The 14,136-nt window shown below is 27.6% G+C and overlaps 2 protein-coding genes across 6 annotated transcripts; one reads left to right on the forward strand and one right to left on the reverse strand.

Moving 5' to 3' along the window:
• Positions 1-2,142: 2,142 nt before the first annotated feature.
• On the forward strand, positions 2,143-10,364 carry LOC141531917 (diacylglycerol lipase-beta). Of its 5 annotated transcripts, none has more exons than XM_074250018.1 (14): positions 2,143-2,303; positions 3,089-3,492; positions 5,346-5,444; positions 5,556-5,768; positions 5,882-6,204; positions 6,404-6,547; positions 7,477-7,769; positions 7,842-7,985; positions 8,074-8,185; positions 8,286-8,378; positions 8,744-8,898; positions 9,000-9,149; positions 9,393-9,508; positions 10,006-10,364. In XM_074250018.1, exons 3-14 carry the CDS (start codon positions 5,350-5,352, stop codon positions 10,187-10,189), a joined length of 2,022 nt encoding a protein of 673 aa, XP_074106119.1. In that variant the 5' UTR covers positions 2,143-2,303; positions 3,089-3,492; positions 5,346-5,349; the 3' UTR covers positions 10,190-10,364. The 5 variants fall into 5 exon arrangements, with proteins under 5 accessions (XP_074106119.1, XP_074106121.1, XP_074106122.1 ...); XM_074250020.1 differs by having other exon boundaries at positions 3,089-3,452; XM_074250021.1 differs by having other exon boundaries at positions 3,089-3,247.
• On the reverse strand, positions 10,279-13,814 carry Tif-ia (RNA polymerase I-specific transcription initiation factor RRN3 homolog Tif-IA). Its single transcript, XM_074250023.1, has 7 exons — positions 13,649-13,814; positions 13,332-13,544; positions 12,727-13,052; positions 12,439-12,591; positions 11,619-12,086; positions 11,347-11,525; positions 10,279-10,893 (listed from the first exon to the last, which is right to left on the reverse strand). Exons 2-7 carry the CDS (start codon positions 13,542-13,544, stop codon positions 10,439-10,441), a joined length of 1,794 nt encoding a protein of 597 aa, XP_074106124.1. The 5' UTR covers positions 13,649-13,814; the 3' UTR covers positions 10,279-10,438.
• Between the last annotated feature and the right edge of the window lie 322 nt (positions 13,815-14,136).

Here is a 14,136-nt window from a genome sequence, read left to right on the forward strand (position 1 = left end):
AGAAAAACTTTTAAACGAAATCAGAATTGACTTAGTGGACGTGGCGGCATCTCGTAACTCAGTCCCACACTCACCTCTCACCTCACTGACCAACTGACACCGCAACTGGTACATATAACAATCTACAATAATCTGAAAGAACTTCTCCGTAGGTAAGTGCATCGATATTCCTCGCAGGTTCTTATCTCCACTAAAGACTAATACTTTTAAAGGCTTCAACTTTTTTTTTCTTCTCTTGTATTTCATTTTTTTCTTCTCACTCCATTTTCTCCGGGTTTTTATCCACTAACTTTTTTTACCTAACAATATTTGAATATTTTAAAGTAAAAATATGAAAATACGGTGAAGAAATCAATTGAATCATTTCAAGCTCCATACGGTTACAAAAAATCCAAACAACTAACCTTTTTGCAAATTTTAAAGTTAAAGCTTATGCCTACAAAACTTTTATCTCAACTTGACATTTTTTTTATTTTATTTTATTTTACAACTCATCTTCATATATATTTATTTATACATTCATCAGACACTTTAATTGCACCATTGATAAATATTTATTTTTATTTTATTTATTTTATTCATTTTATTTATAGGCAAAAAATTAAGAAGAAAATGACGGAGGTGGTCAGCTGGAAAAGAAAAAGAAGAAAAAGATTATGATGGTGAGTCATTTGTTAAAAATCGGACAAAGTTCAGTATAAATAATAAAATTATAAAATATTTCATAATTAATGAATGTCATTAAAGTTAGCGGTCACTTTTTTTAATTTTTTTTTAATAAAAAAATTATTTAATAAAAAATTTTTTTTTTAATTTATTTATTTAAAAAATTATTAAAAATCTGCTAAATTAATTTTAATAATTTTTAGATTTATTTCTTCAATTAAATAAAATAAAAAAAAATTGCACTTTTAATTTTTCAAATTTTTTACATGTGAAATTTTTTAAAAAATAATTAAAAAAAAAAAATTATCAAACATCTGCTAAATAAATTTTCATCACAATGAACAAAAGAGTAATAAATAATAATAAATGTTAAGGTGAACGGCGAGTGCGTTACATGTAATGTATTAATATAAGTATTAACTTGTAAGAAGTAAGTATATAATAATGAGCAAATTTATATAAATAATTACAATTACTATTATAATTATTGGAATGTTTGTGTATGTTATTAAGAGACAGCAAGAATGAGAAGGCGGTTCAGGGAAAGTGGATCGAAAAGTGTGTAAGCAGAAGTGAGGACTTGACTGAGAGCTGGAGGATGGAGATGGAGGTTGGAGGATGAAAGAAGGGATCAGTTGAGAGTCGAGGGTATTGCGGAGCAAGGTGAACAACTCTGGAAGTTGCTCGCGACGAATGCAACCCACTGCTAGTCATATAGTAGTATATAGCTGCTTTTATACTTTGTTGTAGCTATAGCATGTAAAATATATATGGATAGGGATATAAATGAGGTATAGGTATAAATGTTGAGGCTAGCTTGCATACACTGCCAGGTTTTAACTTTATAATTTTATAACTCTAACTAATGTGAGATTCTCTGCAATTTTTATATCGCCATTTCACTTAAAACTTACATTAGTGCTGCCCGGTTTGTCGTCGACCCGATACTTGTGTCATCAAGACGTTTTGTTTAACTGTTGTGATTTTTTTTTTGTGATTGTTCATTTGTGAATTTTAAGTTTTATTATTAATTACAATTATTTAAATTTTAGTTTATTTTTTTTTTAATTTTCAATTTTTTTATAAATTACCAAATTTTAAATTAATCTTTTCATTTAAAATTTTTATTAACATATTTGATTAATAATTTTTAAATTATCATTTAAAAAAAACTTTATACAAATGTCAATGCTATTTAAAAAAAAGTTTGACTTTGAAACTTAATGTTATAAAATTAGTTCAAAGATTTATTGATTCATTTAATTTATAAATATTATTTCAAAATTTCTCAATCGAAATGTCAATGTGATTTAAAAGAATACTCAGCATTTTAATTACATAATTTTTAAATATTTAACATTTAAATTTAATTAAAAAATCGAGGAGAAAAAAATTTTTTTAATAAAAATACATTTTTATTTACAATAAAAATCATAAAAAAAATTTTTACACAACAGAAATTACGCAAAAATATCTAAACCGTGGAATTTCCTGTGATTATCACGCCTAGCTGGTGATAGCAATGAAAAACCGGCTGCGCGTAACAGACTCGGTCTTAGGATTCGAATAACCACAGAATTATAAATTAAAAATTAATTTTTTTATCATTATCACGCACAACAGATAAATTATCCGAGGTATCAGTTTTATTTATTTGTTTTCCAAAAATAATATAGTTTAGGGTGGACCAAAAAAACTGACTATTTTTTTTTTGTCTTGAGTGAAAAAATGTTAATTTTTGATGTTTTAAGAGTCCTCTCCAAAGGACAGCTCAAAAAAAAAATTTTAAGAGGTCGCTCCAAATTTTTTTAAATTTCAAAAATCGAATTTTTTTTTCTTGTCACAGTATAATTTTATAGACCAAAAAAAAAATTTACTTCTATCGAATTTAATTTTTAGGAGCAAGAGAGAAATTTTCTCAAGACAAAAAAATTTATTTTTATCAAGAAATAAATTTTTTGGAGCAAGAGGCTAAATTTTCTCAAAAGAAGAAGATTTTTTTTGACTTAAATAAATTTTCTTGGATCTAGATACGTATTTTTTTAAGCAAGAGAATTAATTTTTGAATAAGTGAAATTTCTTGTCAAAAAAAAATTTTTTTGCTCAAAAAAATAATTAGGAAGAAAAAAAATTTCTCGGCTCAAGAAAATTTTAAGGAAGTTTTTTGAGTCAAAAAAATTTTTTCTTGCTCCAAATAATTTTTGTCTTTCTTAAAATTTTTTTTTGTCCAGTTTTATTAATTTTACATAATTTTATCTTCCATAATAATCATATTATTTGAATAAATCCATGAGTGAGCCGTAGTGAATTTATACCTGTAAAAAGTAAAATTTCCCGATTTTCCAGGGGTTTATTTTCTTTATATTTCTTCTTACTCATATAATACATTATACATTACTTATACTCTTACTCCAACTTGCAGATCTGGTCCCAGTGCCCCCACATACAAAATAAGAGCAGCTTACACACCAAAGAGTAGAGGTTTTCATCGACATCGACATCAGGATCGAGATCGACGAGGTTGACGTTGACGACACTCTCCTCGTCCTTCCTTTCGCGCGATAACGCCTTTACTTGCGCGGTATGTTTCTATATACTGCGTACTCGACACTGGTGTGCTGACTACACCGTCGTACCTCTAGCTATTGCTATTGCTATATAATATAATACTACTGTATACACACCAAGTAGAGGAGCTTCATATCCAATTACACGCGCGAGTGATGAATAAGCTGAAGTAGTGACTCGAGAGACGAGTCAAGAGAAACAACTTTTGTTAGTCGAACGTGAATATTTTTTTTTTTTTAACTAAAAATATATTAGCCCGTAAGTTGATTTTTTCTTCTTCTTCTTCTTCTTCTTTTTTTTTCTTAAGTCTGAAAGTCGTAAAATTTTTTTCAATTATTTTTATTTCAATTATTTATAAATCATTTTCAGAATTAATTATTGTAACTATGCTCGTGAGTAAAGTAATTGATAATTTATAAATATTATGCAATTGTTATTACTGTTACTGAATAAATTACAATAAAAAGATCTTAGCCGGCGATGATGGAGACCAAAAGGACTTTCTCTCTCTTAGAACTTTCTCTATAACAGTGACGTGGAAACTGTGTACTTTACCTAGTCTTTTACATAGATACCACCGCGATTACACAAAAAATAGAAAAAGAGAGAAAGAAAAAGACTTGGAAAAAAAAAAAAAAGCAACACTTGTCCTCTTTATTGTCTAGGTGAAATTTTAAAAGTTGACCGCACTTTTTTATTTTACTGAGAAAAGTCTTAAATTGCTCAAGTTTGCTGTTTTTTTACAACTAAAATTCGGTCACATTCCTTTCATGTTTTTGTGATAAACAAATTTAAATTAATGATGTAAACAGCTTTTTTTTTTGTTGACATTTTTTTATTTTTTATTTAATAAGTTGTTATGGAAATTTTTTAATTTGGAAATGGGATTTTAAATTGTTCTCTTTTTGTCTATAATTAAGTTTTTATTTATTTTATTTATTTATTTTTGGCGGGGATTTTTTTTATCTTTATAATTTTATTTTTAGAGTCGAATTTTTTTACAAAAATTATCTTCAATTTTTAATAATTTTTTAAAGTAATTAAAAAGAAAAATTAGTAATTATTTACAAGCGAGGTCAATCTTATTTTAAGCCATAACTACTCACAAAAAAAATTTTTTTTCTTCCTAATTATTATCTTCAGCAAAAAAAAAAATTTTGACTCATTTTTTTAAATAAAATTTCTATTTTATTTTTTTTTTTGTTTTTGATATGTAGATTTTTTTGTAAGTTCATAAAAAAACGAACAATTTAAAAAAAAAATCGAAAAAAAATTTTTTTTAATTGTGAAATCAATTTTTTTTTTTTTTTTATATATATTTTCAAAAAAAAATACATTAATAAAATCAAATAGAAATTTCATTGAAAAAATGAAAATTAAAATAGTTCACCCGACTTGTAAAATTTAGTTTAATTTTTTAAAAAGAATTTTATGTTTTTTTAGTCTAAATAATTTACTTAGAAATAATGAAAAATAATAAAAAAAAAAAAAAAAAAATATAACAAATTAGCAGAAAATTGCGATAAAATAAATAAAAACAATTTCCAAGTATCGACAATAAATAAAATATTCTCAGTAATTAAATAAAAAAAACACCCAATAATTATCGTTCGACTGCGATAGATGAGCTATGACACTGGGAGTCCCATAAAAAAATATCTACCTGAAGTAAATAAATTTTTTACACTAGTAATACCCATCATAAACAATCATCAATTGACACTTAGTAATCATGACTCTTTTGTATAAAATATTCACGATGATCATGATCTTCTTCTGACAGCTCGGACGTCAGCGGCTAAAAAAGTGCTTACGTAAATTAAGCAGAACCTAATTAATATGCAAGAGTAAAATTAAATATAAATAATAGTAATTACAAAGAACACATACATAACAAAAATAAATTTTTAATCGAGTGAACATTAGACATATCCTTACTGCCGAGAATTCAGTAGTTTTCATTCGAAGCGTGACCGAGAGGAGAATGTAATCAAATCAGTAATCAGTAATAACAACCCGCGTTGCGTAATATTTACAATTAGTATAATAGATTTAGATAAAAAAAATCAATTGGATATTTTTATAAATTTATTTTTATTTTTTATTTAAAGAATAATGCCTGCGCTGCATCTTTTCGGTCGCAAATGGCTCGCAGCGACTGATGATCTCGTGTATCCTGGCCTCTTTGAAATATTTATCCGTGTAGTTTGGTATTTATTTTTATTTAATTTTATTATTTATTTATCATTTAATAACTGATTGCGCAAGTAGTAAAAAAAAAAGAAAAAATTTATAAAATAATGAAAAATATTTTGTTTCAGGTTTGTTTTGATAGGCATCGCATGTCTGAGATATTATGGAGAAACTTGGCAGTGCAAAGTGGGTGGCCAACTGGTCCGTGTTTTTTTTGGCGGCGAATTAGTCATACTTGGTGTTGTTACCATTCTTGTGTTTGTTATGGTTAATCACAGCGCAAGGGGATCGATTGCCGATACTTACGCACGAAGATTCGTCGAGCCGCTTTTGACAGTCAAGTAAAAATTTTTTTTTAATTTAATTTATTATCAAAAATAAAATTTAAAATTTTTATTTGAAATTAAAAAAAAATAATTAAAATAAAATTTTTAATTAATAAAATTAATTGTAGGGTGCTGCTGCTACTTCCAGAAATAGCCTGGAACATACTGGGAACAATGTGGGTCCTGAGCGACTACGTCGAGTGTACAAACGAGCACTACACCATAGCAGTAATCGAAGCCCTGGTTTTCTTCGACTGGGTGTTGATAGGACTGGCGCTTCTGGGTCTTGCTCTGGTGTTCGACCCCCTGGGGTCTCTCACCTACTCCGACAAAGTTATCGAGGACTCTGTGGAGCATGGTAAGGTGTCTCGGATATGGCTCCGGCGGTTCAAGTTCTTCTGGTGGATGCACAGAGACGAGAGTGCCACCGAGACATTCCAACATGTTGCTGGTGAGACATAGGTACATGATGCTCTCTCTAGTCCGACAGTTCCTATCCATCTGCATTCGACTAATTCTCTACTTCATTATTTTAATTCAATTTATTATTATTATTATTATTATTATTATTATTATTATTTTATTAATTATTATTTATTATAAATTATCTATCTGGAAAATTGGATTTTTATAATTTGTTTTCGTTCCAGGACTCTTGAGTGCGCTGTTCAGAGGAACTGATTTGGTTCCGTCAGATGTCGTTGCCGGGTGTATTTTACTTCGGATACGCCAGAAACGCGAAACGATTGAATTACGTCGGTTAAAAGTTATGGATCGTCCTGAATATACAATTGGTAAATAATTTTACAGAATTCAATGTTATAAGTCATTAAAAATAATTAATTGTTAATTTATTATGATAAGTTTTCTCAAGTAGTTATAAATAGATTAGAATTTCGCGATAAACAAAATTTATTTATTTATTTTGTTTTGTACAAGTCAATGTGGTTTTATGTCAAAAATTAATTTATATAATTAAGAGACTAAGAAAAATTTTTAACGGGTATATCTTTATCGTAAATTGGGTTTGATATTTTTTTACCGATAGTCATTTATGATTTAAATAATTGAAAGAGTAAGGAAAATTTTGTGACAAGCATATTATTATTTTTAAAGGAATTTTTATAGTTTAATTTGGTATCATCACAAAGGTCGAGATAAAAATTTTTTATGTCAAGTTTTTGGAGGAGTTTTTAATAGTTTGTTGGTTCTATAAATTTGTTCCGTCATATTTGTCCATTAAATTATTTTTAATTGATCCTGTGATAGCATTATTATTTTTAAAATTTATTTAAAAAGTACCCAAGCTATGTATAGTGTCATAAATATAAAAAAATCATCAAGCCAAAATTTTCTTATTGATAATCCGTAAATCTCGAAAGTCAAATAGTGACTGCAGGTTGCTAGCTAGTAGTTATATGACACTGAAGTTGACAGACATTAGAAATTTTTTTAGAATTTTATAACTGAAATTATTATGAAAAAAAATTAATGATAGTGAAATTGAGAGACATCTGATAATTTTTAGAAATTTTTTAACTAATAAATTATGGCAAGAAAAATTTATTTAAAAAATTCCATTTTTAGATGATCTAAAAAATTCTAAGTGCAATTTTTTAAAAATAATTTTTTAGACCTAGTTTATTGTTGAAATAGTGACTACAGATTGCTAGTTATAAATAACTTAATTTTTAAAACAATTAATAAAAGAAATAAATTTCAGATTCACGGATAATATTCACCAACACACCAGCATGGATGTCATTAGAATGGGCGCATCACTACATGAAGCTATCAATAGCCTCTTACGGGTGGTTATTTGTCTTGTACCAGAATGCGTGTACAGGTTGCTGCAAATTGATTCGTTACATGAGCTGCTGTAGTTGCTTAAGAAGACACCAGCCAATTGTTCTCGACGACAATTGCTGCCTCTGTAGTCTCGCTGGCGTTAAATATCTTTCGCAATTGTCCCAAGATGACATTCTGTTCGCATCTTTTCGCAACCACTTGTGCGAAGTAAGTTCCTCTTCCTCGCCTAATAATCAACCTTAATCATAACAATTATTTATTTATTTCTTTGTCTCCAAGATTCCATTCTGTGTGGTCGCTGATCATAAAACCGCAAGCGTCGTGATAGTAATCAGAGGTTCATTGTCATTGAGGGATCTTATTACTGACATTGCCGCCGCCTCGGATTCTTTCGAGCCCGAGGGTTTGCCTCCCGGCAGCATGGTAATTTTTTTTTATTTTTTTTTTTTTTGTTAAATAATTATATTTAAATTTAAATAAAAAAATAAAAATAAATTTTTAATTATTTTAGGCTCACCGTGGAATGATTATAGGCGCGAAAGTTCTTCTGAAGCAACTGGACCAGTACAAGATACTCGAGAAAGCATTTGCGACATACCCCAATTACGGATTGACTGTAACAGGTAATTAATTTTATATATGTTGTAATTATGAATTATTACTAAGTATATAGCATAAATGAGCTCTTTTAAGAATATATATTTTTATTTGCCTTTTAAATAGGTCACAGTCTCGGTGCTGGCCTTGCTGTTCTTCTGGCGTTACTTATACGGCCACGGTATCCCCATTTGAAAGTTTACGCTTTTGCAACTCCAGGTTAATTTTATTATAATTTAATTTATTTGTTAAATTTTAATAATTTTTTTAACAAATAAATTATGGCAAAAAAAAAATTGAACTTTAGAAATTTTTTTAAATTAAAATTACAATTTTTTGGAACAAATTTGTTTGTTAAAAAAATTAAAAAATTATCAAGTGATTGCTTATTTTAATTTCATTTATAAAATTAATTTATTTAATTTTGTAACAAATAAATTAAAGCAAAAAAATTGACATAGAAATTAAAAAAAAAAATTTTTAATTCAATTTTTTTTTTTAATAATTTTTTTGAACTAAATTTAATTGTTAAAAAAATTAAAAAATTATCAGAAGAATAGGTAGTAATATTTATTTAATTACAGCTGGTTTACTCTCAAGAGAAGCTGCACGAGTTACTGAAGATTTTGTGCTGACTGTCGGACTGGGTGATGATCTGGTGATGCGGCTGAGTGTCGACAGTATGGAAAACTTTCGAACCTCTTTACTGATAACTTTGCAAGCTTGCAAGTTACCGAAAGTAAGTAATTTTTGCTACGTTGATCATTTTAGTTGCTATTTTATCAAAAATTTAACTTCTAAGTCTTTAATTATAAAAAATTTTGTTGTAATTAATTTTAGTATCGAGTTGTGCTAAATGGCTTTGGATACGCATTATTCGGAGTTCCAGATCGAGATTTACATAGTACGTGGAGGAACGCTAATACAATAAATTCAATACCTGGACAGTTACCATTGCTTGCTGGTGAAACTTCTAGTTTACGTCAATCGGTAATTAATTATTAAACAACAAATATATTTTAAAATAAAAAATCTTGGTGAAGATAAAAAAAAAAGGGGAAAAAATACACCCATTAGTCCCAAAATTGTGGATGAAATATTTATTTTTAGGACATCATTTTTAAAAACAATTTTAACTGTTATAAATTTTATAAACTATAATTTTACCAAAATTAAAAAATATTTCTATATTTTATGTAGCCTAATATTTTTTTTATTTATTATTATTTTTAGGAAGCGATGATTTTAGAACGTGATGTAACAAGAAGAAGATATTCAAAAGTAAGATTATACAACGCTGGTCGTATTCTTCACATAGTTCGACTAAAATCTCCACCAGATGAGAACAGGTATAAATTATTACAATAAACTCTCAATTTGTCTTTAAAAAAAAAAAAAAAAAAAAAACTATGCAAGATATTTTGAAAAATTTTTTTTGGAAATTGTTCAGAAAAGTCTAAGGAAAATTTTGAGCCCAACCCCGAATTTTTCCGACTAATAGATTCTAAGATATCCGGGTTTGAATAAAAGGTACAAAATTTGGTACACGATTAACGATAATTGGTACCAGGTTTTTGAAAATTTTTTTCTCAGAATCTACACAAGATATTTCAAAATTTTTTTTTTACAAATTGTAGAGCAAAGACTGGAGAATATTTTAAGACAATCAAAAAATTTTTTTTCTCTAAAAATTTTGAAAATATTCAAAGTCAAAAAAAATTTTTTTTCAGTGAAAAAAATTAACTTGAAAAATTGGACTTTTTATTTGTTTCTCCTAAATAACTTAAAAAAAAAAAAAAAAAATAACTAAAAATTTTTAAATAAAAATTTAATAATTTTATATCAGTGATAGAAAAGCAAATAAAAAAGACCGCCAGTACGAGATGCGGTGGGCGGAGCCAGAAGATTTTATGGAGCTATCAGTAATGCCAAGGATGCTGCTGGACCATTTACCAGAAAACCTAGAACTAGCATTAAGCACTTTAATAAAACAACAAGAAGACCTACCGGTCTACTTAGACTCGACGTAGAGCAATTAAAATCATAATCATAATTATAATTATAATAAAAAATAGAAGTAAGATTAATTTATAAATCATAAACTTACATTCCACACACATCTTTTGTACAATTAATTTTATTTAAATAAACTTAATTTTGTAATAAACCGACGATTAAAAAATACACGTCAAGCCATTAAAGACATATTTAATTGCACGTAGCTTTAATGACTTAATAAATTAAAATTAATTCACCTAGGGACATAAATTTAAGGACTTTCAAGTCTCCATAAAATTCGGAGGTGAAGAGCATTGCTCCATCAGGGGATTAATAACTGAATCTTCAGGCTGCGGCGTCCCGAAGTCATCCATGTAGTCGTCCTCGTCGTTCTCCATATTGCTGTGCTCAGTGTCTAAAATTTCTTTAGACCTTAACGCAGGATTCGCAGCCTGGTACTCTTGATAAATCGGCTTTATCTTCTCCGAGCTCTGCAGCAAGACGTACGCGTCGAAGGGGTAGAATACCTCCAGTTGCTTTACGAATTTTTTTGTTGTCTGTATCACGGGCAAGTTATTCCGCAAATTGTCGTTTATTTTTGAGTGGCAGTAGACTATTTCGTAGTCTCGCATTACTTCTGCAAACCGCTGGACAAACCTTGAATCGCAGGCACGGAGAGGGTTCAAGTTACATGTCACCATGTTTCCTAGGCCAAGATTTTCGAGGAATTTCAGATCTGTAAATTTTTTTTATTATTAAAAATTATTTAGAAAAAAAAAAAAATAAAGTAATTATTTAATTTTTTGTGATTACAAAATTGATAAAAAAATGAACATGTTAAAGTGAAAATTTTAAATTGTTATAAAAAATTGGAAGAAAAAAAAAAAAAAAAAAACTTATTTTGACATCAATTTTTAGTAAACATTTACAAGTAGGGTCACCATTTTAATTTTTATTTTTTTGAACGAAATTTCTATTTGATATATTTTTTTTTTTGAAAAATACATAAAAAATAAATTAAAAAAAAAAAAAGTTGATTACAATTTTTATCATTTTCAAAAAATTTTATAAATTCGTCTATTCTTTTATTCTATCTCTTCATTGGTTTTTTTTTTCAAAAAAATCTTAAAAAATGCTCAAAAATCAAAAGACCCCCTTGAAGCATGCAAAAAATTTTTTTAAAACTTACTTTCTTGCGTGGACGTAAGATCTCGACTTTTAAAAGCTACTACATAAAAAACAGCTTTACACATTGAGTAAAAAACTGCGTGAGCACTAACATCACTGTAGGCATGTTCAGGCTTATTGTGCGATTTGATATAATCGTTTATCCAAATAGACATTTTTTTTATATAATCTGTGAGCAAACTAAAAAAAAAAAAAAAAAAAAAAAAAAAAAAAAAAAAAAAAAAAATTTATTTTTCCAAAATTTATAAATAAAATATAATTAATAATACCCACGTGAAAGTAATAAAATTTCCTCGAGCCAGTAGACTTTCAATATAACTAATAGCAACCTGACGAATGTTAGTGTGAGTCTGGCCGTTTTCATTGATGACTTTCTGCCAAAGCCAGCTTAAAAAAGCTTTAGCGATCCCGGTATTGAAGCTGCAGAAGTAAAACATGACAAACTGGATCTGGCTGGGCCATTCAGTGGGAAGAACAATTTTTTCAAAGGACTGTAAAAGCTCAAAATATATTTTTTTAACGTTGTCTTGGTTCATCTTGCCGTCGGGGTGACAGCACTCGTAAATATATGTCATGAACATGTCCATACATATGTCCAGAGTATGAGCCAGAGGGTGGTCTTTGATCTCGGTGTTATTTTCTGAGTCCATTTGAAATATTTCTTCATCTTCGTCGTCTTCCAATTCTCTGCGGTAATCTAGTATCACTTCTCTGGAAATGTGCACGTCTAAGCTGGTCAATCTAAAATTTATCCATAATAAAATAATAAATACATAATTACTTCGAAAACTTATCACAATAAATTAACAATTTTAGAAAAGGAAATGAAACATTTAAAAAGCGCAAATAAAATTCAGATCTTGACCTTTCCAATGATTTTGAATTTAATTGAAAAAAGTCATTTTATAATTTAAATACCCCCAAGAAAAAATTTTTCTTATTCTTTTAATTATATATATATATATATATATATATATATATATATATATATATATATATATATATATATATATATATATATATATATATATATATATATATATATATATATATATATATATATATATATATATATTATTTAATTAATAATTACTTTTCCATTATTGTCGAAAGAATATCCGGTCTCAGTTGTGGTGCGTATTCAGTAATTTGCAGCAAAAAGTACAAATATCTTCGATGCAAATACGATGATTTTTTGTGCCAAGGATATTTATCTCTCAATGACTTTAATAGCAAATCATTTGACCTGAAATAAAAATTTACAATTAAATTATTATTATTTATTTATTTATTTATTTACTTATTAATTTATTTAATTGACCATAAAGTCAAAACTTAGAATAATTTTTAAAAAATTAAATTTAAAAATTCTAAAACTTACATCGGAATAATTTTCAAAAATTTTAAAAAAACATTATGAATGTGATTCATCATAACAATATCTTGCTCACAAGGCTTATTGTCCTCCCATTTCTGACCAGCTTCCTCAACTGTCAAGAACGAAATTAACCTTTGAATGACGCCCATGCAGTAATAAGTATGAACACACACCAAGTCTTCCAAAAAAGCCTTGTAGGCATCTGTAGCTTCTTTTTTACGCTTAATCCAGCTAACTAGCAGCAGACTGTCCACCAACTCCGCATGATCATTATTCAGCTGGGAAATGCAAGTCTTGACCTCTTGGAGCAGTGCAAGAAATTCGACGTCCTAAAAATTGACATCATCAATCATCACTTTGAAAATGATTAAATTCAACTTAGCTGTCACTTGACTATTTTTTAATTTTTTTTTTTTTTACAAATAAATTTATTCAAAAAATTATATTAAATTTTTACGTCAATTTATTTGTCACCAAAATTCTTAAAATTTTTTTAAATCTGGTAAATTAATTTTAAATAATTTTTTGCTTTGTTAAATAATTAATTTTGTAAAATTGCGCTGTAAATTTTTCTTACTCATTTATTAATATAAATTTGGAAACTATACCTTAATATTTGCTTCCTTTAAAGTCAAAACCAACGCCTGGTAGCTTTTTCTTTCCGTCCCTTGCTCGTAGTTTATCAAAATTTGGCTCAAATTTTTCGGCAACTCAAAAGTCACCCGATTCTTGTTGCTCGCTTGATGACTGCCCCTTAAACTCCCACTCTTGAGAATCGACGACACAGTTGTCATAGTCGACCTCGCCGAAACCACAGACATCTGGAAAATAATTTTATTTTTTTAAAAAAATTTATTGCGACTGGAAGCGCAAGCGGTGTTGAGGTTAAAAATTTATTTTACGGTAAAAAAAAAATCGTACGCACCTTGATAGATTTTTTTCTTTGACTTTAACAAATAAATTTGACAGTTCACCTTGTTTTGCAGTTTTTTTTATAAATTATTAATTACTTCAATAAATTCCTGCTAATTTTGTACAATATTGGCGTAAAGCACATGTTTTACTCTCCAAACGTGTCAAAGTATTGTATGTTCCAAGTATAGGTCTGAAAAAAAAAAATAAAAATAATTTTATTCATGTACAATGCCGTACCCAAGACACTGAAGTTAGCTGACAACTGTCAATTCTTTTGCAATTCTAATAAATAAATTACAATAATAAAAAACGCTTTAAATAAAATCTCTTAATATTTTTTTTTTTAATTTTTACATGTGGAATTTTTATATTAAACTTTTTTTAATAATTATTTTTATTAAAAAATAAATTACAATAATAAAAACACTTAAAAAAATTTCATCAACAATTTTTAAAAATTTTCACATGTTGAATTTTTTTTATGATTATTTTATGTGA

The sequence above is a fragment of the Cotesia typhae genome, unplaced genomic scaffold (genome assembly GCF_013202065.1).
Source record: "Cotesia typhae breed Kobodo isofemale line unplaced genomic scaffold, CoteBio_Ctyphae contig_50, whole genome shotgun sequence".
NCBI classification, from domain to species: Eukaryota; Metazoa; Arthropoda; class Insecta; order Hymenoptera; family Braconidae; genus Cotesia; species Cotesia typhae.

Bases quoted from the DNA above. Each gene is read 5' to 3' on its own strand.
- Tif-ia (XM_074250023.1), bottom strand. From the start codon at position 13,544: ATGTCTGTGGTTTCGGCGAGGTCGACTATGACAACTGTGTCGTCGATT. The intron at 13,053-13,331 runs GTATAGTTTCCA...GTCAATTTTTAG, and splicing joins TAAAGGAAGCAAATATTAAG to GACGTCGAATTTCTTGCACT. The intron at 12,087-12,438 runs GTAATTATTAAT...GATAAATTTTAG, and splicing joins CTTTCGACAATAATGGAAAA to ATTGACCAGCTTAGACGTGC.
- LOC141531917 (XM_074250018.1), top strand. From the start codon at position 5,350: ATGCCTGCGCTGCATCTTTTCGGTCGCAAATGGCTCGCAGCGACTGAT. The intron at 6,548-7,476 runs GTAAATAATTTT...AATAAATTTCAG, and splicing joins TCGTCCTGAATATACAATTG to ATTCACGGATAATATTCACC. The intron at 8,899-8,999 runs GTAAGTAATTTT...AATTAATTTTAG, and splicing joins AAGCTTGCAAGTTACCGAAA to TATCGAGTTGTGCTAAATGG.